The sequence below is a fragment of the Geotrypetes seraphini genome, chromosome 3 (assembly GCF_902459505.1).
Source record: "Geotrypetes seraphini chromosome 3, aGeoSer1.1, whole genome shotgun sequence".
NCBI lineage: Eukaryota > Metazoa > Chordata > Amphibia > Gymnophiona > Dermophiidae > Geotrypetes > Geotrypetes seraphini.
This window is the reverse complement of record NC_047086.1, coordinates 206,594,251-206,620,291: the sequence shown is the minus strand read 5'-3', so window position 1 is coordinate 206,620,291 and position 26,041 is coordinate 206,594,251. Positions and strand designations below refer to the sequence as shown.

Here is a 26,041-nt window from a genome sequence, read left to right as displayed (position 1 = left end):
GTGACGCCACCAGATAGCGTCCTCAGCCATTGGTCGCCAGTGGGGCTGACGTCAGGGGACCGGCTGGCCGACCTTGCCTGGGTGCTGCGACCCCAGGCGCGTGAACGCTGCTCGCGCTTCTGTTCTCTTTGCAGCCCCGGCGTTCTTGGCCAGGTGAGTCCCGTGCAGGAGAAGGGTTGGAATGCTGGTTCCGTTACGGGAGGGCGGCGGTTGTCGCATTGATCTCAGAGTGACTGTCTTCTCTTCCCCCCCCTTAGCTCGTAACGTGGTAAAAAAAAGGTCCTTTAACGGGCAAAGTGGTGAAGGCGCTCGGCAGGAGTCAGGCGCTTAAAAAGACCTGGTTCTACCCATTGGAATCGGTGCAGCACAGGGATGGGGTAGTCAGAAATCCAGGACTGTTGACTGAAATATTCTATCTAGACCTGTGTAACTACAATTGGATGGGGGGGGGGGGATCCTGAATATAAAAATCTCTTCTAATTCGTGCAGATCATGGAAGTTAACATTCTTGGATTTCAAATACAAAACACCTTTGTTGTAGCTGAAAGACCAACCTCTTCTTCTTCTTCAGTGGTTGGTCTCGCATATGCCCATTGAAGTTAAAACAAAAAGAGCAAAGGGGAGATTTAGCTTTAGATATTTTTAATTTAATTTTCTATAAGGGTTGATTACCACTTTTCTGTACATGTAGTCCAATCAAAAGTGGTATACATCTAATCTAATCTAAACCTTAAATTTATATACCGCATCATCTCCATGAGAATGGAGCTCGACACGGTTTACAAGAACTTAAAATAGTGGGTAGAGAAGAAGAAAAAGGATTACATGAACTTATGTGTATACATAATATATACTAACTTCTGTCCCTAGTGGGTTTACTATCTTGTGTATTTATTTTTTTGTACCTGGAGCAGTGGAGGGTTACCGTAAGTGACTTACACAGTTCTGGTATCTTGAGTGGAGGCAATGCAAAGTCTTATTTATTTCATGCATGTTTTTTAAACATGAAATAATACTTCATGAAGTGCAGCACAACTGGAGAAACCCTTTGAGAAACTGGGAGCATTTAACCTTGGTCTTAGAACCTTATGAACTTTTTTAATGTCTTAATTTCAATATTCTTTCTTTGCATTGTCTGCCTGCTTCTTTCTCGCTCTCTAATGGTCTCTGCTTTTTTCTGTCATACTGCTGAGATAAGTTTACAGTACACTTCTGCAGTTGAGGCTTTTTACTGTGTTCATGGAGAAAACCTTGTGAAATCTGAATAGAAAAGAGCCCTGTGACAAGAGAGATCAGCAAGGGAGTAAGAAGAGATACAAAAGAAAAAGCCAAAGTACATGAGGCTAGGATAAAAAAGTACTTTACACAAATTTGCTTTTTCAGAAATGTATGCAAGCTATATGTATATAACTTGTTTTTTAGACATAGCATTCTGCTTTACATGTGTTAGAGGGAGTACGTTTTGCAGGCACATTCAGCTTTTCTGATTTAGTGTTTCTTTTTTTCATTCAAGGATGTCTTCAGGCAAGATGTGGGCGCCTGAGGAAAATGACAGCCAAATCAACAAACTGATCCGCAAAACCTATGAGTCTCCCTTTGTCCCCATAGGTGAGTTTAAAAGATAGTGCTCATGTTCTTTAGCAGGCTTTGATATCAATGTGAAAGTTTCTTCTTGCTTAGTAGCAAAGTTGCACTTTGGGTTGTTTTGGGTTTTTTTTTAACAAGTGGTACAATCCGCCTGCTTTTGCTATTGTTGTTGTAATGTCATTTTATCCCCAGTGGGGTCAGGTTGCAGAGCATTAAACTCCCTCCCTACCGTATTGTACTGTTTTCAATCTCGGCCAAAAGTTTAAGGAATAGCTCATCTCATAAAGTCAACCTTATACTTGTTAGTCCAAAGGCCACTTCTCCCTCCGAATCCGCGGTTTCAGTATCCGCAGATTCAGTTATTCGCGCCTTTTTTTTTTTTTTTTACAAAAAACTACAGGTCAAGGGACCTGGAAAAATGGTCCGTTATATCCAGAGTTGCATTTTTTAAAAAACTTTATTTAGGGCAACTTGAAACAACGAAAATTGATGAACAACAGTCACTGCACAAGCATATCAGCAATATCAATAACAAAACTCAGCAAAACATTGGTATGGCACAAAATGATTGCAAACCAGAAAACTGTACTGGAAAGAAAAATACTGTCATTTTATTTCTGAGCTGCATTTTGATACTATATCACCGGCATGCCACTGCCTTGTAGGCAGAGCTTGCATGTATATTATATCCGAATAAAACTACAGCTAAAAGCGGCTCTGGGGACCAAAATAGTTGTCCATTATATCCGAAAGTCCGTTATATGCAAGTCCGCTATATTTCATGATTTCCTCTATGTTTATAATGGCGCTCGGCCGGGACTAGTGGACCTTGTCCACTATAGGCGAGGTTCCGTTATAAGCGAGTCTGTTATAACAAGATTGTACAGTATTTTCATTTTTTGGCTATTTTTAAGCTGTCCAAGCCTCCCCGGAACCTTACTGGTGGTCTAGCGGTGAAGCAGGGCAGGAGCAATCTTCCTATGCTCCTGCCCCGTGCAGAGCCGTCATCAGAATGGCTGCCGTGAGTTCCCGTTGTAGTCTTGAGACTACAACGAGAACTCACTGCAGCCATTCTGATGATTGTTCCTGCCCCGCTTCACCGCTAGACCACCAGGTAAGGTTCTGTGGACACAGGAGGTTGGCAGGGGTGGATCAGAGCTGGCCGAGAAGTTATTCGCGATTTTTCACACTTCGTGGTCCGACTCTGCACCTAACCCCCGCGAATACCGAGGGAGAGGTGTAGTAGTGTTAAGAGCCTTGCAGAGAAAGACCTGAAAGGAAGATTCTCAAAACTTACTGTGCCCTTAACGATAATCGCTAAACCTGTTCCAGCCGGTTTAGCGTGCATATATTTTAGCTGCAAATTATCAAAACGGCTAACTGCGGACTTTTCTGAGCTTTTTATTAGTCTCCAACTCTGCCATGCCAATGTAGTACAAAGAGGTCACTAATATTAAAATGGTAATAAAATGGACTCATAAATATTCAAAGGAGCACTCCAAGCGATTCTCTATCATCACCGTGTGATTCCCCAAGTGTGGTGCCGGTTTTTGATGAGCAAAAATCACCAACTGCTCCAGAGATGCCAGTACTGTGAAATCGCATCTTAAGCATGTGTTTCTGGCTGTGGCTCATTATAAAATTTGACATTAAATTTTTTTTTACATGATTCACATGGATTATAGTAGTTTTGTTTTGGGGGCGGGAACAAAAGCATGCTTTACGCAACGAGTGGTGGACACCTGGAATGCTCTCCCAGAAGAGGTAATTGCGGAATCCACCATTCTAGGATTTAAGGGTAAGTTAGATGTACATCTCCTTATGAGTGGCATGAAGTGACATGGGTAGGGGTAGGCTAGATGCACTTCTCTTTACGAGAAGCTTGGAGCGATATGGGGACCAAAACTATGCCAGGGTACACCTGGCGGGGCCTCCGCATGTGCGGATCGTCGGACTTGATGGACCTAGGGTCTGTTCCGGAGATGGCGCTTATGTTCTTATGTGTATTGTAGGCGTGTCTCGTGTTTCTGCTGAGGCTCATGATAAAATTTGACATAAATTACAAAAAGCCATTATGATTATGATTCTGCAAATTGGTACTTGGCAAAATAAAATAACATTCAGCTACAGCAGCAAAATAATACTCAGAATTTAGAAAGTTGGTTGGGTTGAGAACTTTTCAGCATCCCCTCGTATCCTTGGAATAAGTGGATTTCCCTAAAGCCATCTCAATAATGGCCTATGGACTTCTCTTTTAGGAAATTAGCCAAACCTTTTTTAAACCCTGCTGAGCTAATTAATTTTTCATCACGTTCTCTGACAATGAATTTCAGAGTTTAATTTCATATGTGAAGAAATATTTTCTCTGGTTTGTTTTAAATCGACTACTTAGTAGCTTCATTGCATGCCCATTAGTTCTAGTATTTTTGGAAAGAGTAAACAAGCAATTCACATCTATCTTTTCCACTCCACTCAGTATTTTTTAAACCTGTATCCTTTCACCATTGAGCCATTTCTTTTCCAAGCTGAAGAGCCCTAGCTGTTTTAGCCTTTCCTTTATCATTTTTGTTGCCCTTCTCTGTACCTTTTTTGAATCCACTATATCATTTTTGAGAATCGGCGATCAAAATTGCACACAGTATTCGAGGTACAGCTATACCATAGAGCGATACAAGGACATTATAATATTTTAATCTTTGTTTTCTATTCCTTTCCTGATAATTCCTAACATTCTATTAACTGTTTTAGCCACCGCCACACATTGAGCTGAAGGTTTCAACGTATCCTCAACAATGACACCTAGATACTGTTCCTGGGCATAGAATCGAGCATCACGTAGCTATATGTCAGGTTCCTCTTTCCCACACGCATCACTTTGCATTTGCTCACATTAAACATCATCTACCATTTTGAGGCCCATTTTCCCAGTCTCTGAGTTTATATATTTAGCTTTAGGATTCACTTTTCCCAAGTTTGTAAGCAATTTCCCAGCAAAGACTTATCAGTGAAGATCTCTGTCTCTGGAAGTTCTCCCGCAGCACCGAAGAATCACTGCCAAAATTTTCCGTCAGCTGCTGTGCATGTGTTGTGTGAGCACACAACACACAAACAGCAGCTGCTCCAATAAATAAACTAAAAATGGGAAGCGAAGTAAAATAAAATAATAAAAGTAGACAGTCCCATCCACACCCCTGTAACTTTTTTTCAGGATCGGCAGTAGGGATTCTCACTCCCTCCTGCCACAGTTTGGTACACTCCTGTTGATGCTCCCTACCTTTTCTGGAAGAGCATCGGCAGGAGGGATGCCCAGTTGCCCATTTCCTCCTGCCTCTGGGCCCGCCTATTCAAAATGACAGCCCTATCCTTCTTGGTGCATTTTAGGATGCACTGGGAGGGGCCTAAGGCCATGATTGGCTGAGGTGCATAAGGCAACTCTAAGGCAAATAAAAGTCTTAATGAGTGAAACCATGGAGAGAAAAGTATTGTGTGATCTATTTTCACCTTTCTTCTGAAATATCCTGGGAGATGAGGGGGGAGGGGAGGTCTTTTTTTTTTTTCTAGATCAGACACTTAGGGCTCCTTTTACAAAGCCACGCTAGCGGTTTTAACGCAAGCACCAGATTAGTGCGTGCTAGCCGGAAATCTACTGACTGCTCCAAAGGAGGCAGTAGCGGCTAGCGTGTGCGGCAATTTAGTGCACGCTATTCTGCGGGTTAAGGCTCTAGTGCGGCTTTGTAAAAGGAGCTCTTAGATGCTGATTCAGATTTTTTGTTTTGTTTTGTTTTGCTACTTTTTATGTAATTGACTTAGTTTATTTTTTCCTTCTGTCAAAATTCATTACAACTAAAGCAACTACTGTAAGGTAGATTTATCAAAGTATTTCTCCGTATTGTCACAGAAAATGTCAAGGAGGAATTAGGAATTACTGTAGATAAAAACCTTGGAAGCCATTGTTATATTTGTCTGTTATACATGGTAAGATCTGGGAAACTGTTCTAGCTAATCCATTTAGGTGGCAGGCTGGGGAAAAGTGCTCTGTTTCATTTAAGAGAGCCTGGAGTGACTTCTCTGCACATTAATGAGCTTTGGCCCATTAGCATGCGTCCCTGTCCTCTCAGATTTGAGGACATCAGCTGCTCATTAAGGTGCCTCTGGTTTCATGCAGCCATTGCAAGGAGCCCAGTCACTAACACTTTGTTTTTTCCACTCTCTGACACTGCACAGTGTCCAATCCAGGTTTCTTTTAGGATGGAGTCTGATAAACAGTGAAAAATAAAAATTGCAATTATGGGCTGTGTTTTTAAGCTTCAAATGTCTGGCTGTTCCTTTAACGTAGTCGTTTATAGTTTTAAGATATTTTTTTTTGTATTATATGCATTTTCTTATATTTTGATGCCTTATAGAATAATAGAGGACAATACTGAAGGTATGTCCTTGGAAGTATGAGGATTACTTGGTAACTTGTTTGCCTGGTAAGAGTGGTGGACCACACACATTTATTAGATAAGGTTTTAGACAGTGCTGGGAAGGAGCCGGCTGTCTTGGTACATTTGGATACCAATAACATAAATTGTGGGAGGGTGATTCTTGAAGCCAGATTTAGACTTTTACATAGAAAGTTAAAATTCAGACCCTACAGAGCAATATTCTCGGAAATGCTCAGGATCCAAGAGGTAAACAAAATTGCAGAGTCTCAATATGGGGATAGAACAATGTTGTGGGAAGGAGGAATTCAGATTTCTTTGGAATTGGATAATATTCTGGGGAAGGGAGACTCTATTCCAAATAGAGAGGCTTCACCTTTATCAAGGTGCAACCAGGTTGCTGGCATTTCTTTTCCAAACTAGAACCTGGGGGGAAGCTGCATGGTCAAATATAAAAGGAGAATATCCTGATAGATGAGTTATGATAAAATCTGAAGTAGCCCAGAAATTTTTAAATAGAGCAGACAAATGATTATTCCAAATTTCCCCATCAACTGCTACACTGGTTGTAAGCAGTTTAAAAATTAAGTTGGGGCATTAGACTATACCCCTAGACCACCAGGCATTGTAAGATAGGCCTGAGGGGGGCATCGAAAGGCGAATGGGGAGAGAGAGACAACTTGTGTTCGGAGGGGAGGTGGAAGGAGGGAGACAAAACACACATTTTTGGCTTCTACTAAAAAAATACATGGTCAGTTTTGGCAGAAATTGAAACCAGACAGCAAAAGGATTTTGGGCCAGTTTTGGCACCGAAACCGAAATTTGGTCGGCCTCTAAATGGGTCGGCATGGGTTTAGTAATGGGAAGTTTTTTTTCCTTACCAGAGTTTGTTAGATATTTTGAAGGTGTAAACAACCAATTAGAGAATGGTGAGCTGGTAATATAGAGGCTTTTTTTTTTTCTTTCCTTTTCTATTTTGAATGAGTTCTTTTCAAATGGTTTTAAATTATATATATATTGTAAACTGCTTGAATCATTTTTTGGTTATATTAGCGGTATATAAAGTTTTTAATAAACAAAGCACTTAGATACACAAAGTAGAGATTGACATGGGGAAAACATCTGTCCCCCTCACTGCCCCGTCCCTGCCGTCCCCTTCACCGCCCTGTCCCCACAGCATCCACACTTCCCTCTCGCCACCTCACTGCCTTTCAGCGGCCCGAGAATCTCCCTCCCTCCCCCTTACCTTTGTGGCATAAAGAAACTTAAGGGAGGGAAGGCGCACGGTCACCGATCACACGCACGGCCCCTACCCTCCCTCCCTCCGGCCAAATCTATCTCCCTCCCTCCCCTTTATCTTCGCAGCGCTTTAGAAAAGAAACTGAAGCTGGCGAAGCCTACCTGTGTCGCCCTGCAGTCGCGTGTGTGTGGGCGGAAGCTTCTTCTTTGATGCAACCAGAAGTTGTGTCAGAGGAGAAGCTTCCGCCCACACACACGCGACTACAGGGCAGTACAGGCAGGCTTCGCTGGCTTCAGTTTATTTTCTAAAGCGCCGTGAAGGTAAGGGGGAGGGAGGGAGGGAGATAGATTTGGCCAGAGGTAGGGAGGGGGCCGCGCGCTATCGGTGACCGCACCTTCCCTACCTTAACTGCGGGGACAAGGCCATTCACCGCTCCATGGGGCGGTGGATGGCCTTGTCCCCGTGCCTGCAGTGAGCACTTTTTCTCCTCCTCCCCCCCATCGTTTTGGCGGGTTACCCGCGGCTAGCCATGGGTAACTGCCACCGTGTCATTCTCTAACACAAAGTACCATAGATTTCTATGGTACTTTGTGTGTCTAAAATGAGCCCTATGGTATATTTGGGTTTTCAGAAGATATTTTATAAGGAAGTGCCACATGAGACTCTTATCGATAGTGTATCATGGATAAGAGGCTTACAAACTAGATTTAGGAAACAGAGTAGGACTAAATGGTCAGTTTTCCACATGGAAAAGCATCACTAGTAGAATCCTAAGGGCCTTTATTCCTACATGCCGTTTATTATAGTTTATAAATAATTGGGATCTGGGCATAACAGGTGAGAAGATAAAATGAATAATGAAACTTATTCAGTCATTAAAATAGCAGAGGGTTATGAATATTTACAGAAATATACTGTGAGGCTAGGAGATAGGCATTGAACAGTTAAGCTCTGGAACTCGTTGCTAGAGGACGTTGGTTACAGTAGTTATAGAGGTTAAGTGTATCTGGGTTTGAAAAAGGTTTGGACTATTTCTTGGAAGAAAAGTCCATAAACTGCTATTAAGACAGACATGGAGGAAACATGACTTATCCCTGGGATCAGTGGCATGGAATACTGCTGTACAGTAAACCCCCGCAAATTCATGGTTCGCAAATCATGGACTCAGTAATTTGCGGTATTTTCTGACCGCCTCTTCATGGTACTAAAGTCATGGTTACACCAATCGGGAGCTGTTTTGACACGCTATCTGGCGTATCAAAGCAGCTCCTGATTGGTGTAACCATGACTTTAGTATCAGGAAGAGGCGGTCAGAAAATGTGTCCAGCTTCGTAAGTACAATTTAAGCACCCGCCGGCGCCCCAGCTGCCCTCTCCTGCCTTCGATCAGCTGAAAAACCGTATTCACGGTTTTTCAAAATTCACGGGTGTTCCTGGAATGGAACCCCCGCAAATTTCAGGAGAGTACTGTATCTGGGATTCTATCAGGTACTTGTGACCTGGCTTGGCAACTGTAGGAAGCAGGATACTGGGCTAGATGGACCTTCATTCTATCCCAGTATGACTGAACCAGGAAAAAGTAAGGATGGACAATGGGCAACCAGAAACGAAGCACCAGGAGAATCTTTTAGTTGTACTATCGCCTCAATAAATAACAGAATGGACCAGATATGAGGCTTTGTTTTGGCAGACCACCGGCTACCTCAGGAGTCACAAAGTCTTAATCAGTTTAATGAGAGAATTCTACCGATGTGATCACATCCAATAAACAAATCAATCTGCCCTCAAACCAACAGGCACTGGTATAAAACTCTCAAACTGGGCCTGACTTTGCCTGTTATGTTCTAAAATGGCAGACATTTAACATAGACAAGTTCAAAGTAATGCACCCTGGGACAATTACAGGTACAAAATGCTGAGTTCTGAGACCAAGAAAAAAGAGCTTCTAGTCTTTGTGGAAAATCCTGTTAAAATTTTCAGCCTAGTGTGTTGCAGCTGCTAACAAGGCAAATTGAATGTTAGTGGTTCTTTGAAAAGGGATGAAGAACAAAACTGAAAATGTCTCTGTCTAGGATCCTGGTACATCCACACTTTGAATATATTATGCAATTCTAGTCACCCCATCTCAAAAAGGATATAATGTAACTGGAGCAGGTTCAGAGCAAAAGGACAAAACAGTTCCCTTATGACAGGGATCTCAAAGTCCCTCCTCGAGGGCCGCAATCCAGTCGGGTTTTCAGGATTTCCCCAATGAATATGCATGAAATCTATGTGCATGCACTGCTTTCAATGCATATTCATTGGGGAAATCCTGAAAACCCAACAGGATTGCGGCCCTCGAGGAGGGACTTTGAGATCCCTGCTTTATGAGGAGAGGTTAAACAGATAGGGCTCTTCAGCTTGGAGAAAATATAAATTCAAGGAACAGTTACATAAGGCAGAAAACATGAAAAAAGAACGTTCAATGGAACTAAAGAAGATTGAAAACAAAAGCAGAAGTTTTTGGTTCACATGACATGTAATTAAGCTGTGGAATTTGTTTAATATGTTTCTCCTGCTTTATTGTATGCTACTATATAAAATTTCAATAAAATTTTGGAACTGAAAAAAAAGCTGTGAAATCTGTTGCTGGAGGATGTAGTCAAGTCAACTAATATAGCAAGATAAAAAAAAAGGATTGAATAAGTTTCTGGAGAAAATTCCAAAAGAAAAATTAGCCAGATAGACTTTGGAGAGCCATCTTTTATTGCTGGAAATGAGAAACTGGCCTCTTTTTTTTTTTTATTGATTTTTTCATATATCAACAAGTGTTATAAATTTTTCATACATTATCTTGACAATACACTTGATATTTCTATAATGTATTTTATATAAATCATATTCTATATTATTTTTCTTATGAATTATATAACATATATATTGTAAAGAATTTATCAATTATTATTTAATTATGAACCCTTTTCCCTCCCTTTATTACGTAAATTCCATATAAAACAAACATTCATTATAATATATTTTATAATGTATATTGAATAGAATAAATACATTACCCCTTCCCTCCCTCCCTTTTTTAACCATTATCTTAACATGGGAAAAAATTTTTAAATTAGTCATTGCAAAAATCTGTTAATGGTCCCCAAATCTTCTTGAACTTATTCATATAACCTTTTTGTATTGCAAATGTACGCTCCATCTTATATATATGGCAAACTGAGTTCCACCAAAAATTGTAGTTCAATCTGTCACAATTTTTCCAATTATGTGTAATTTGTTGTACTGCTATTCCAGTCAATATAAATAAAAATTTATTGCTATTTGACGAAATTTGACTCCGAGCTCTCATTGCAGTACCAAACAAAATCGTATCATATGTCAAGGCTACCGGATTTTCTAACATCCTATTTATTTGAGGCCAAATTGATTTCCAAAATGTTAGTATGAATGGACAATAGAATAAAAGATGATCTAATGTCCCTGCTTCAAGATGACAATGCCAGCATCTATTAGACTTAGTGCTATCTATTCTATGTAAACGTGTGGGGGTCCATAAAGCTCTATGTAAAATAAAAAACCAAGTTTGTCTCATAGAAGCTGACAATGTACATCTTAACCTCCAAGACCAAAGTCGTGGCCATTGAGATGCATTAATCTGATGCTTAATCTCAATGCTCCAAATATCTCTAAGACCATTTTTTTTTTTTAATGTACAAATTCAGATATTAATTTATACCACATTGCGGCCTGGTGACCCATGGAATCTATCTGAAAACATAAGAATTCCATACTATGATAGTTATTAAGGTTTTTCCATTCAGAGAACCCTTTCTGAATGGCCTGCTTCAATTGCATCCATCTGAAATATTGTGATTTATTCAAACCGAATTTATTTTGCAATTGTGAAAACTCAAGCATTTTACCTTTATTCATTACATCTTCTAAAATACGAATTCCAGCTGTCATCCAATGTTTCCAGATGATTTTAAAACCGCCAACTTTGATCTTTGGATTGAGCCATATTGTTTGAGTCGTTGATTTAGTTATTGGAATAGGAGTTAGATTACTTATATATCTTATAGTTTTCCAAGTATCAACAAATATTTTGTGATCTTTATATAACCTTGGCATATGAATACTGATAACATGACTTAGACGTAAAGGAAACATTAATCTCCATTCTAACCAGAACCAATCTGGTATATGTTCAATGGGCTCTGGGAGGATCCAATACATACCATGACGCATAATATAGGCTTGATGGTACCTATAAAAATTTGGAAAATTTACCCCTCCCTCCGTAATTGGTCTTTGTAAAGATACTAGAGCAATTCTGGGGTTTTTTCCAAGCCAAATAAATTTTGTTAACATCTTATTTAATTTTTTGTAAAAAGACCCCTGAAAAAAAATTGGTATCATACCCAATTGGTAACAAACTACCGGTAATATCATCATTTTTACAGTTTGCACTCTCCCCCACCAAGATATGCACAAAGGATTCCATTGTTCACACATTTCTGACACTTTTTGTAATAAATTTTTTTCATTAATTTTCATAGTCTCATCCACAGTTTTTGTAATCCAAATTCCTAAGTATTTTAATCCTTCTTCTTTCCAAATAAAAGAAAATGGGTCAAATAAACTTTTTGTACAATGTATATTGAGTGGAAGTATTTCTGATTTATTCCAATTTATTTTATAACCTGAAAATTTTCCAAATTTTTCAATCAATTCAAGCAAATTATGAATGGTTATTTCCGGATTTCTCAAATAAAGTAAAATATCATCCGCATATGCTGATAATTTATATTCTCTATCCGAATATGGAATACCTTGTATCTCCTTTACCTGTTGTATAGCTAATAACAAGGGTTCTAAAACGATATCAAAAAGCAAAGGAGATAGTGGGCATCCTTGTAGAATAATCTAGCAACAGGGAAGTTATACAATGCTTTTATTATTTGTATAAAACCGGATCCTATACCAAACCATTCCATTGCCTGAAACATGAAGGACCATTCTACTCTATCAAAAGCTTTTTCAGCATCTAATGAAATAGAGAATGCTGGGTCATTAATGGATTTTGTCAAATATAACATGTGATGTGCTAATCTAGTATTATGAGATGAATGTCTTTGAGCAACAAAACCTGTTTGATGCATATCTATAATGAAAGGGAGAGCTTTTGCCAATCTCAATGCCAATGCCTTAGTTAGAATTTTTCCATCCACATTTATTAAAGAAATAGGTCTATAGTTTGAAACCAAAGTGGGATCTTTATTTGGCTTAGGTAAAACTATAGTTATTGATTCAGCCATAGTACCTGTAATACACCCTTTATTTAGTTGTGTCTGATATAATTTTAATAAATAGGGCATTATGATGTTTTGAAATGATTTATAAAATTCTACTGTATAACCATCTCCACCTGGAGCGGATCCAACCCTAAGGGATTTCAAAGCTGTATCTAACTCTTTTAAGGATATTAGCTCTTCTAAACTTCGTTTTATATGTTCGGGAATCTTTGGACCTTCTATTAACTTTAAGAATTCTAAACCATCTTTTTCCTTTTTCGAATAAGGCTCGGAAGAATACAAATCTTTATAGAATTTTAAAAATTGTTTTATAATGGGATCAATTTGAGATAACATTTCTCCATTCTCATTTTTAATAGCAATTATTTTTGTTTTCTTTTTTTTTGCTTTAAGATAATTTGCTAGCATTCTTCCCGCCTTATTCGAATTTCCATAATACAAAGCTTGTTGCACAAATAAATCTTTTCTAATAATTTTTGAAGAAATTTCATTATATTTACCTTTAGCTTTTAATAGTTTTTGTTGTGTCAAATAATCCCATTTTTCAATTAATTTTGATTCTAGAGACTTCACCATTTTTTCCAATTCTATAAATTGTTTTTTTTCCCTTTTTATTTGCAACGCTGAATAAGAAATAATTTATCCTCTAATGTATGCTTTAAAAGCATCCCACAAAGTCTCTATTGAAATTTCTTCTGTATCATTAATTTGAAAATATTCCTCTATTTTTTCCATAAGATTTGTACAAAAATCAGTATCTGCAAGCAATGCATTATTTAATCAACATATAGGTCTATTTCCAGTTTGATCCATTATTTTAATTTCAATCCACACTCCACCATGATCAGATAATATAATTGGATCAATGACAGCTTGTGTGACTTGATGTACTAATTGATTAGAAACAAAAATGTAATCTATTCTAGAGAAAGAATTATGAACCTGTGAGCAAAACGAAAATTCCCGTCCATCAAAATGAAGAATACGCCAAATATCTTTTAAATCACAAGATTGTACCAAATTATCAAGGCCTAATGATTTTATAAATCTTCTCGGACTTTTATCTATTAGTGGATCCATAACAGCATTGAAATCCCCTGCTACTACTAAATTTGAAGTAGCAAGTGGAAGAATCATTTGTTGTAGAGCTTTAAAAAATTCATTTTGGTTCGAATTAGGGGCATATATATTGAAGAGTGTCATGGTAGTATTTCCCATGTCCATATCTACATATACCCATCTTCCAAGAGGATCAGCTGCCTTAAATCTAAATGTAGCAGAACATTTTTTATTTATTAATATAGCAACACCAGCTTTTTTCCCTATTGCCGAAGAAAAATAACATTGTTTTACCCAATCACCTTTTAACTTTATAGATTCATTATTTGACAGATGGGTCTCTTGTATGCAGCATAAATCAGCGTTTTGTCTTTTTAAAAATAATAATGCTTTTTTTCTTTTAATTGGGTGATTGAGACCATTAACATTTAAAGATATTATTTTAAGATCCATCATGTATTATTTTAATTTGTAATATAATAATTTCATCTTCAACATTCTTTATGATCTTTATTTTCCCATATTTAAGATAATTCCAAAAATTGTCTGTCTTACCTAAACCCTTAAAGTTTAATACCCTCCCAATCCCTCCCTCCCCACCCCATATATATACGATCACTTGGAAACACAAAATTAGATCAAGTTTAACATCACTCCTTACAAGCCATAAATAAAATATTTAAATTATCTTAAGCTCCATAATAGTAAAATTACTATTTAAACTTAAACAATTTATATAACTTTACTTTCATATTTATATGCATGTTTTCATTTATTCCAAGTTTGTTTTGTTAAGATGAATTAAATGTATTTTAAAATAATTTGAAGTATATATAATTCTTATCTAGGATAAGTTTACAATAAATCAGTTAGTAAACATTTTATCTTCCATATCTATACTAATTCATCACAATCATTCTTTCTTCTATTCTATAAGATCCATTCATCCAACATTAGAAGACAAAAGTTTTAATAAAATTAAAATCTATCATAACCCAATCTCTTTTTCATTCTTGTTCATATTTTAATCATTCAATAGGAATTTTTAGTAAGTTCTATGTTTAAACTTCTTCTATATCTTATGTAGAACTTTATCTTGAAAAGAATGTACATTAGCATGTATCTGAAATCTAAATAACTTATCTATCCTATGAAGATATTATTTCTTCTTATATTTAGACAATTTATTTTATTTTATATAATATATCTTATATTTCATAGTGTTCCATTCATTTAGTCTCGTTGGTCTGAACGTTTCTCTGTCTGAATGGTCATGATAGCAGGAGCAGACTCCTGACGTTAACTATTATCTTTAATTGCACAGCAGCGATGCCATCATACAGCTTTGACATTAGACCTAGAAGCGCTATCAAATAAATAGCCCTGAGTCAATGGTATATTAACAGTGCACCCTCAATGGGAAGCTGTGACTTCGCCGACATTTTCTTTGAGTTGCTTTGCCGACTATCTAAACACTATGTGATGCGATGATTTAAATAGATAGTATATTCTGGTGGCAATCCTCGGGATGGAGAGAACAGTTCACAATTCAGATCATCTGTTTGAAATGTTTTTTTCACTTCGATATCCTTTTTTTTTTTCCGTAGACGTAGTGAACGTTCTTTTTTTTTTTCTCCCTTCGATATCCTTCTTCTTCTTCCGTATACGTGATGACGTGAGAATAACCAATCCCATCTACTTCCGGTGTAGTTCGCTAGCCAAACAAGGCCTCCTCCCGATGCATGTTTCCCCATATTTCCTTCTTTCTGACAAATCGATCGCCACTTTCCTTGGCCTATATATATCTTCAAGGGAATACCCAGCCAGAAAACATTCATTCCGCCTTTTCTCAGTCTACCAGAAATCCGGTATGCCCAATTCCCAGAGTCCTGCAATGTCATTGAATGGAATTCAATATTCTGTTCTTTCTACACGTCACTCCTCCATCTATGTCCTCACCAATTCAAGTTTGATGCTCGTGACAACATTTTTAAAAGTAAGTTAAAAATTCCATATATTCGAATCAGTTAATTCAAACTGTTTTTTTTTTTTTTTTCCACAGTATATTTGTGTTAACGATTTAAAATAAATTGAAATATAAACATAGTATTTTGTTATGAGTTAGGTCTTAATAAACTTACTCAGTATTTTTATTAAGAAGTCATTGGTTGTTCACTTTGTTCCAGGTATTCTGCTAATTTCTTGTGATCAGTGAAGTTTTGCGTTTTATTTCCCAAAGTTACTTTCATAATTGCTGGATAAAGAAGTCCATATCTTGCCCCTAGTGCCTTTAATTGAGGTCTTAAATCCAGTAGTTGTTTTCTTTTGAAGGCAGTTTCTCTGGCAAAATCAGGAACAATGTGTATACGTGCGTCTTGACATCGTAAATTTTTATTTTCTTTAGCTAGCTGACATATTTCAACTACATGTTGGTATCTTAATAATTTAAATATTAGAGTTCTTGGACCTTTTTGTACCGCTGTTTTTTGTCTTGGTATTCTGTGTGCTCTTTCAATTTCGAGAGGCACTTTGGATTTAAGAGGTAGGATTTTTGGAAGGAATTGTTCCAGGAAAGTGATGGGATCATTTTTTTCCACTCCTTCAGGCATCCCTATAATTCTTAAATTATTTCTTTTTTCCCTATTCAAACAATCTTCCAAGTCTCTCTTCATTATTTCCATTTCTTTCCAAGCTTTTTTGTTTTGTATAACTTCAGTATGTACTTCTTCTGATTTTTCTTCTAAATGAGTTATTTTGTTATCAATTAGGTCAACTCTTTTTGTAAGCATGGCCACGTCGTCAATTGCCTTTTGAAGTTGTTTTTTGATTTCTAAAACGATATCTTTGATCTGTCTTATTTCCACCATCATGTCTGTATCTCCTTCTGAAGGCAGTGGAACCTTTGAAGGTGTCCCTGGTTCAGGCTTTGATCTTTTATTACTGTTTGTTCCTGATCCTCCGGCTCCTGTATCGTTTTTATTTTGTTTGCCCGATGCCATTTTCTTCTTATCCACTGTTTTTTCAATGAATAAATCGATTTTGAAGCTTTAAATTTGAAATATTAGCTTGTCTGACATGGAGCACAGCTATTACCCGACCATTTGCCTGCGTGTCCAAGTTCTCGAAACTGGCCTCTTTTGAGATATGCTGGGTACTTGTGGCCTGAACTGGCCCTGGTGGAGAGAGGATACTGAGCTCGATAAGCTGTGGGCTGACTCAGCATTCATTTTACCCATGGGAAAAGGACTTTGATTGTTCATCCCATCTGTGTGTTAGGGGCAAGGAGACAGTGAACCAGTTTTGTGTAATTGAAGCTATTAAGGTATATAGTCGGTTTCCCAAACCAGAATTGCATGCAGAGGAAATAGAACCAAACGCTGAAACATAGAAACATAGAAACATAGAAAAAAGCGGCAGAAAAGGGCTATAGCCCACCAAGTCTGCCCATTCCAAGTATCCCCCCCCCCCTGAATTTACTCCCTTAAAGATCCCTGAATGTAACTTTTCCAGTGGAGTGAGGAACCGTAAACGATCTAAGTAAAAGCTTTATGGTTTTTTGCTTTATCAATTCAAATACCACAGGTAGAAGTATAACTCACAACCAAGTCAGCACACTATTTTTTAAAAAATCTCATTCTGAGTCACCTTTTTGGTTCATTGCAGTGCTTCTGTATTCACTTAAGATTTGTAATGGTAGAAATGGCCTTGCAAGAGGAACACAATAGAAAGCTGAATAAATGACTGTGCTGACTTTATCTTCTGGATATGTAGGAATGGCTGGCTTTGTAGCAGTGGTTGCTTATGGTCTGTATAAGCTGAAGAGCAGAGGAGACCAGAAGATGTCTATACATCTCATCCATATGCGTGTCGGAGCCCAAGGATTTGTTGTGGGAGCAATGACCTTTGGTAAGATTTTAATGTCTCTTCATCGGTATTATTATGTAACTATGGACTTAGGGCTCCTTTTACGAAGGTGCGCTGGAGTTTTTAGCGCACGCACAAAATTACCGCGAGCTATAGCTGAAAATCTACCGCCTTCTAAAAAGGAGGCGGTAGTGGCTAGCGCACTCGGGAATTTAACATGCGCTATTGCGCGCGTTAAGGCCCTAGCACACCTTTGTAAAAGGAGCCCTTAGTTATTCTCCAAACTGTAAATCTGTTATATTAATTTTTGTAAACCGAGTCGAGCTTTACTCTCATAAAGATGACATGGTCTATAAATTTAAAGTTTAGTTAAGGCGACTTTCTATAGCTCTTCTGCATGTAAAATTTGCCAAGGGCAAGGAAAAAGAAACACACTTTCTAAGTTAAAAGATAAGGTTCTGCTGTGGCTGTGCAGGGTGCTACAGAATGGCTAGGCCCTTCCAGCTGATGAGTGACACCTATAAGCCCATCCCATTCTTTATTAAACTCCCTTAGGTGTGTTGCCAAATATGAGCCCACAAAGTGGTGAAGGAAGTTTAATGAAACTGGAAGTGGCTCAACACGCCACAAGTCATTTCCAACAGGTGTGCAAACGCTTGTTCCAAAGTTTGCAATCCAGTTTTAGACAGAGTTTGGGAGTGGAATTATTTTTCCATCTGCTTGTAACCAGTGACATAACCACAGGTGGACCAGAGCCCACCCAAAATGATGGTACTCTTGACAGGGTTTAGGGATCTCCGCCAAACACAGCAACTGAAGATTTCCTCGGGCAGCCAGCACTTTTCTAAATGGCTGATGGCAGCACTTACCTCAAACTGATGCCGACGCATTCTCTGCACATGCTCAGTTCTTGAGCAAGCACTGAGCATACACAGCCTGCCAGCGCAATGTAAGCTTGAGGCAAGTGCTGCCAGCAGCTGTTTGGAAGAGCATCAGTTGCCCATGGAGAAGGATCCCCTTAACTGGTGGGGTTTGGGGATCCCCTTAAGAAAACGAGCTGTTTGCTTTAGTGATTGATCTTTCAGCACAAAATGTGAGAGAATACGCCAAGATTAGATCAGTTGCAGAGTGGGAAGCACAAGATCTCTCTGTTCACAGATGTCTTGTTGGAATATACTGCAGGCCATAATGGAAATATTGGAACAGTTTGAGGAAGCTTGGGGATTTAAAGATTACTAAAATGGAGATTGTAAATATTACAGTACTAGTTGAGCAACTGCAAAATTTAAAATGAGGGTTTTCTTTTATGTTTAAATCTGTTTATTTAAAAAAGATAACACTAATAGGATTTTTCCCCAGCTGATATAATTGTACAGGGGTGGGAGGAAGTTTAATTATAGATTGATGGGTTGGATTAATAAATATATGTAATCACATGAGTAAGAATAGGGTTGGGAGGGATTTATTTTTATTTTTAATTGTGAAATTATTAAGAATAGATACTCAAGTGATATTGTATAAGTTTTACTGTTAATATTTGTTGCACTTGTTGTTAGATGAAAAAATGAATAAAGAATATTAAAAAAAGGATCTATAGAAACAGAGTATGGGATTAACATACCAAACTTGATATCAAAGTATTCTGAAAAAATGGGTTATCAAATTATCTGTGAAATAAGACATTTAAGCATTATAATATTTTCATGGGATACAATTTAATTCAGAGTTAGGAGTCGGCACATTTTCACCAGCTCTAGTAACCCAAAAATTGCTTCCGAATCGGACTTCACAACCCTGCTGCAAAGGCAGTGTTCAGTTTGTGGCAGTGATGGAGTTGCTGTCATTGTTTAGGAACGTCAGTTAGCGGCAATATTCAGAGCACGTGGATTACAGGGCTCTAGAAGGAGCTGTATTTGTCTCCTAAAACTAGATCACTTCAGTGACCGGGCAGTTAGAAAGTAAAATGGAGGAAAAAAGTACTTTTGTATTTGCAAATCAATACACTCTCTGTGCCTGATTGCAGCCCTGGGACCAAAGAAGCGGGAAGACCCCTTTCCCCCATGCTTTACCTTAGCACACAGACCTTGTTGAGACTCTCAGGAGCCACTGCATATCTGAGCTAGCACCCATGAGAGCTAAGAAGTATTCTCTGAGGACATACAGGATGGAATATTCTTACAGCTGAATGTCATTTGATGGAGCCCATGCGGGAATGCTCCTCAACTTATTTTCCAGCTTTTGAAAGGATTGCAGGTGTATGTGTATGCACTAGTGCTGCCTAATTCAGGGAAACATTTTTCGATTTGATTTGGCCTATTTAATTGATTTTTTTTGTTTGTTTGTTTGATTCATTTTTCCCGCCATAATCAGACTTTTTTTCCCCCCCAGATGTCTTGGTGAGTTTATTTTGTAGCCGCCCCCCCCCCCCCCCCCCGGCCTTTGTCCTCTCCAACCTTTCTGTTAGGTCCTAACTCATGCTCGCTGTCTAACACCAGCTCTGGCAGGATACACATTTCAAATCTGACATATTGTAATCACAAAATAGGAAATTATATTTTCTACCTTTTGTTGTCTGGTCACTTTATTATTGAAATCATATTAGTCCCAGACCCTAGTTCTTTTGTGTCTTCTGTTAACTCGCAGAGTCTCCTGCCCAGTTGACATTTTCTTTTTCCTCTGTGCTCACCATCCATCTTCCACTGCCATATCCAACATTTCTCTCTTTCTCCCCCCCCAAAATCAGGTATCTCTCTCTTTCCTTTCTTCCTCACTCCCCTACCAGCTGTTGGTCTCTTTTTCTCATTCCTTCCCCCATGGCCCCCTTCCCAGCTGGCTGGGAAGGTAGGAGTGTGGGAGAGGGGCTGCGGGGGAGGGAAAGAGGAGAGAACAAAGGACACAATTTGGAAGGAGCCAAGGCCACCATGTCCTCCCTTCCCCTGTTCTAACGACCAAGCCTGCAGCTACCAGCCCCCTAGTTCTATGCACGTGCGGCTCTGCCCAGCAGCTCATAGCCGCCACCTCAGATTGATGGGGGATTAGCTGCAGGGGCTGACAATCGGCTTTTCGAAGTGGCTCCTGAGATTCTCTAGCAGGAGGACATCTGCCTCTTCTGCACCATCACTCCAGTTGTGGCCCTGTTGCTGCTGTGGGAGAGAAGGAGCCAAGATCTGACCACTGAATCGGTGAGGCCAATTAAACACCCCCCCCCCCACAAAGAAAAAGAAACCCCCCGACAAATCAATTCAGCCGGAGTGAATTGATTTTAATTGAGAATCAGGCAGTTCTAGTATGCACACATCTTCAACCTGCTGCTGTCACATGAGACCTGGTCAATCTTGTTTTTTTCTGTAGAACATTGCAGATGTGCTTTTGAGCCCTCCATCTTGTTCATGAGATTGCTCTGAAATTTTTTTTTTCTTCTGATTTTCTTTGGCTTTTTCTCACTGTAGTTTGTAAGCCATGGTATTGTCACGGGAGTCTTAACTTCTGGTAGTTTTCATTTTTGGTTAGGGTTTTTCAGCAGTAAATTTTATTTCTTTTCCTCAGACAACCAGCCAGGTAGGCTTCTTACTTGAGCTGGTTTTTTTCTGAAGCTTTCCTCCCCCCCCCCCACCCGATTATGTCCCAGCAGAAAGCTTCCAGTGGCTTTAACAAGTGTACAGACATCAATGTACAATGAAACAAATTAAATCTCCAAAGAGAAAAAATGAGAGGGAAGGAAACTATTCAAGCCTCCTTAGACCACCAAAAAGGGGGCGGGGATAGTGGAACTCAATTATCAAGAGAACACCAAATAACGTTCATAGGAAAAGGCATCCCGCTCAACTTCAAAAATGTCACAGTAGATGTTTCATTCACCTTGGAGATCTTTTTTATATCTAGGAAAATTTTCAGGTGCTGTGATTAAAAAAAAATAATATACTTCAAACCCATAAATCATATTACACACTTGCATGGATAAACTAATAAAAATGAACGGGTGCCGCATTTCTTAAGTACATAGCAACTGGTCCAGGCAGAAATTCTTCACTTCTATAAAAGACCAAACTTTCACTTCATAAATGCTACTTCAGGGATCTTTCCTTCTGCCTTAAGTTGTGTGAATATTTGCGCAGCTCGAGGAAAATCCCCAGTCATTGTCCTGAAGGCATTTTTGAGACCATTCCAGGTTCATGCCAGATTGCATCAAGAAGGCCTGTAGCAGCTCTTGATGAGTAGCAGTTAAGGTAGGAACAGGGCTGCTGGAAGGTGTCGGTGCCGGTGTGGCAAAAGCTTTGCGGATTTCTTCTGTGGTTGCATTGCGCACAAAGAACTCATCATTCACTATGCAGAGACCTGCATTACCAGCTGGAACAGCAACGAACATCCGACTGAAAGCTCCCACCTCATCTCAGGACTTTCCATCAACTTCCTTAAAGATACCATGGACCACAAAAGAAAGCAACATGTTCGCCTGTGCACAGATATCCACAACGAAAGAGTTGGTGTCATGCATGATTTTGGGCAACTCATTCAGAAAAGCCACAACATTTAATCTGGTGTGTTTGAACAACTTCATACGCCCATCTTCCTGCAGCTCCTCCCCTTTCAAAACAAGGGAGGAGGAAGTGCCATGCGTCAACGGCAGCATTCATAAATCGCCGCCCCAATCCACGCCATGTGATCCTAGAGCGACGCTCACCCCCGCACTCGCGGAGCAAGGGGCGACTGCATCAGGGACTCCGGAACTGCACCCCCACCTCTTCATTCCTTCAGTAGATCAGGTATTGCCTGTATATGAGCCGCCGCTTTCTCCTAGCTTATGGTGATTGCCAAGCACTTAAATAAGTTTTGAATGAAACCTCGTGGTAAATGGCCTCTATAGTCATACACAGAATATTATTCTAAAGATGTTGCCTCTTTCTTCCATGTTAGTGATGCAATACAATTTCAGACTGCAGTTCCAAATCTGGAATATTCCTTAGATATTCTATACGCCATGACAACCAACTAATTTACATAAATCTCAAGCATTTTAAAGTGTTCTAAATAGAGTTTCATCTAATAACACTTATATCCAGGACGGTTATAACAGTTAATTCAAAAAAGATTCCTTCTTTCTTTCCATTCAGCTTCTTATATGAATATCCCAACCTTGTTTAAATAAAAACATAAAAATTAGTCAAATAATAAATAATTAGATGTTACTTGAAATGAAGCCTCCAAAGTTTTGAGTTTCTTTCCTTAAAGCCAAGAACAGTTTCCTTCTTTTTTTTTCAATTCTTTATTGATTTTCCATACTTCAATAGTGCAATACACGAATATATAACGTATAATACGTCAATACAAGCAAATTCTACTTACACTTATATATAACCAATCATTTTCTCCCACCCACACACCCACTCAATGATTATTCAATAAATACAGAGACATAGATTTTCCCAATAACCTTACCCTAATAAAATTAATAATATCTTTCCATCCTCCCACCCACCCCAAGTATAAATACTCAAAGGTTAAAATTAGGACAGAAATATCTCCCCCCTCCCTCCGTTCCCTGGATGTGTATGAAAATAAACAAAAACTGACTTATAATCAAAGACCTGCTATAATGAAGTAACCAGTTTAATAAAATTACTATGCCCCAAACTATTGGCATTCATTTTTTCATATCTATAGCTTCCTTCTAACTTGTATATATCCCTATTGCGCTGGAAAGAGATTAGGTCCTTACCTTGCTAATATATTTTCCAGTAGATAAGGATGGTATGCTGAACCCTCCCACCCAACAATTTATCTGATGTGCCTGCTTTCTGCCTCAAGCTTAATGGTCTGCTCCGTAGCTAAGATTTTACTGTCAGTCAGACTATTTGCTTATGAAGAGTTTATATGTAGAATTATAAGGGAGGAATGATTGAGCTGTTTCTCGCTTAACTTGTATTTTCTTACATTCATTGTTCCTTTCAGAGGCATGTTAATGTTTTTAACTACTTATACATTACTGTTTATTTAGTGATTGTTTAATTTCATCTGAGCAGATCAGACCCTGTTTTTAGGGGCACATGTGCGTCCCTGTTTTTATTCCGCCACTCTTGACTGTACATAAAAGTGATATTTACCCAGGAAATCTGAAAGCAAGAGCACAAAAATGTTGATCTTTTTAGGACGTGTTTCTTGTTATATAATTTTCCCTTTTGATATGCAGTATATAATTGTTGCTCTTTTTCCCTTTTGGTCTAGGTGTATTGTATTCCATGTACAAGGAGTACATTAAGCCAAAGTTTTCCCATCCATCTGACAAATGAGCCAACTTTGCTTGGATGACTGTGGCGTTAAAGCTTGTGTGCACTGAATTGTTCAGTAGTGCTGTATTAAAAGGAGAACTGAATCTCATGTACACTTCGTACTCAGTGAAAGTGGAATTCAAACTCTGTGATCGATGTTAACACTTTACTTTGTTGTCCTAATGCTAACAGAAAAAAATCAAACAAATTAACGAATTAAGAAGCCTCACAAAACTTCCCTCTGCTTTTGTCTTGTTTGTGCTTAGGTTCTTCTGTAATAACGTTATCTCTGAGGTGCAAAGTACTGTTTTAGCCATGGTGTATTCTGTGGTTAAGAAAAATGACTTCTCTGGGGAAGACTCAGACAGATAACTTACTTGGTCATTGAGTTGCTCAGGAGGCTGATACTTTAAAGGGGTTTTTCAGAGTAGAGGGGAATTCTATACTAGTAGACCTATCTTCCTGAATAAAATACTAGTGCAGCTGTGTGGTTAGGCACAAGCACTTTGGCAGCCATAGAGCATGTGCTGAACTTATAGGGCTCCTTTTACTAAGGTGCGCTAGCGTTTTTAGCGCATGCATGAAATTACCGTGCGCTAAACCACGCGGTACGCTTCTAGAATAATGCCAGCTCAATGCTGGCGTTAAGGTCAAGCGCGTGGGGCAATTTAGCACGCGCTATTCCACCCGTTAAGGCCCTAACGCACCTTATTAAAAGGAGCCCATAGTATTATGTGAGCGCTGCCTGGACTCTGCTGGTTTGCACATCTGTCTTTTAAAATGTGTAAATGTGTATATTTAGAACAGTGTGTCTCAAACTGTGTGCCATAGCACTTTAATGTGCACTGAAGGGATTCCGGGCGTGCCACGAGAGATTCCAGAATTTTATTTTATTTTAAAAAATTCCCTTCCTAATATACACTGGAATAGATGACATGTTTGTTACGTATGCAAGATTTTGAGGTTCTGCGTGTGTAAGGATACAACCGCCTAGACAAGCATCATTCTTTGACACAATTGGTCCTTGAAAACAACCTGTAAATTTTATTTTTAATTTTTATGCAATAGTTATCCTAACTTGAGCAACAAACTATTTGGATCTTTTTATCTTTGCAAACTTGGATTTTCAGCTTTGACAGAAATTAAATTAAAAATAAAGAAAACTGCAGATAGTGGATGATAAAATGCGTGTTTGCTATTTTACCATGTTTTGAGTTAATTTGCGCTCAAAACCAAGCTCATCCATCTCATTGATTAGCAAGTTTATTCTGTCTACTTTAGTTTCACCATTGTTAGTTACTCATACATAGCTTAAATAACTTTAAATAAATAACTCTTAAATTTAATTTTTTGTTGGTTTTGCAATTTTATATAATTTCAATTATAATATGCTGCGATAAACATTTGCTCCATTTTAGTGTGCCAGAGCTATAAAAGTTTGAAACACTGATTTAGAGGGTAGTGCTTAGGTGGATCTTTGGTATTTACTGTATTTTTCATTCCATAAGACACGCTTTTTTTTTCCACCCAATTTCAGTGTGTCTTATGAAGCGAAAGGTACAAATTTCGTTACCCCATACCATTGTAAAATCCGCCCACCGTACCACCTTTTTAAACCCACCCTCTGCTGCACCACCTTTTTTTTTTTTTTTTAACCCTGCCCGCCTGTTGTCGTCTTCGTCATCGTCCCCCCTTTTTAACCTGGTGTATCCCCTCGTCTTATTTCCCGGCCAGTGACACACAGATCAGCAGCGTGGACGTCGGGACCAAGCTTTACGCTCTCCTGCTTGGCCCCGCACTGCTTTCTGAATGGCTGCCATAGGTTCTCACAGGACTCGTCTGCAAGGTAGGTGCCATGGCAGGGTAGTAGGGAGGAAAGCCGGCTGGAGCTGCTGGGCCCACGAGCAACAGGGGTGGACTGGAGCCGACGGACCCATGAACAGGGGATGGGTGGGCAGGATTTATAAAGGTACGGGGTGGCTGGCTGGCAGGTTCAGAAATTTTTTTTCTTAGTTTTTCCTCCTCTAGAGGTGGGTGTGTCTTATGGTTAGGTGCGTCTTATGGAGCGAAAAATATGGTAAGCAGTATTAAGTGTGTGCACATATTAGCCCCAGTGTGGCCTTGGGTAAAATACTTAACTACGTTGATCTGTAAAAGCACTTTTCTTTACACCCTCAAGTGACTGCAGAGGGAAAATAGAAGACAAAGCTCAGAATATTAATAACATCGGTTCCACCAGGAACACATCCCAAGCTTTGTACAGTGGTACCTTGGTTTACGAGCATAATTCGTT

At 38.9% G+C, this 26,041-nt stretch overlaps 1 protein-coding gene across 2 annotated transcripts; it reads left to right on the top strand.

The window, feature by feature from the left end:
- Window positions 1-25,094, top strand: HIGD1C (HIG1 hypoxia inducible domain family member 1C). 2 transcript variants are annotated; one of them, XM_033939711.1, is made up of 4 exons: window positions 1-153; window positions 1,514-1,608; window positions 17,390-17,524; window positions 23,705-25,094. In XM_033939711.1, the coding sequence occupies exons 2-4, from the start codon at window positions 1,515-1,517 to the stop codon at window positions 23,767-23,769; spliced, it is 294 nt and encodes a 97-aa protein (XP_033795602.1). In that variant the 5' UTR covers window positions 1-153; window position 1,514; the 3' UTR covers window positions 23,770-25,094. The 2 variants fall into 2 exon arrangements, with proteins under 2 accessions (XP_033795602.1, XP_033795603.1); XM_033939712.1 differs by lacking the exon at window positions 1-153 and adding an exon at window positions 250-268.
- Window positions 25,095-26,041: the final 947 nt, after the last annotated feature.

Coding starts and splice junctions, on each gene's coding strand:
- HIGD1C (XM_033939711.1), top strand. CDS start 1,515: ATGTCTTCAGGCAAGATGTGGGCGCCTGAGGAAAATGACAGCCAAATC. Junction 1,609..17,389: donor GTCTCCCTTTGTCCCCATAG/GTGAGTTTAAAA, acceptor CTGGATATGTAG/GAATGGCTGGCTTTGTAGCA. Junction 17,525..23,704: donor TGTGGGAGCAATGACCTTTG/GTAAGATTTTAA, acceptor CTTTTGGTCTAG/GTGTATTGTATTCCATGTAC.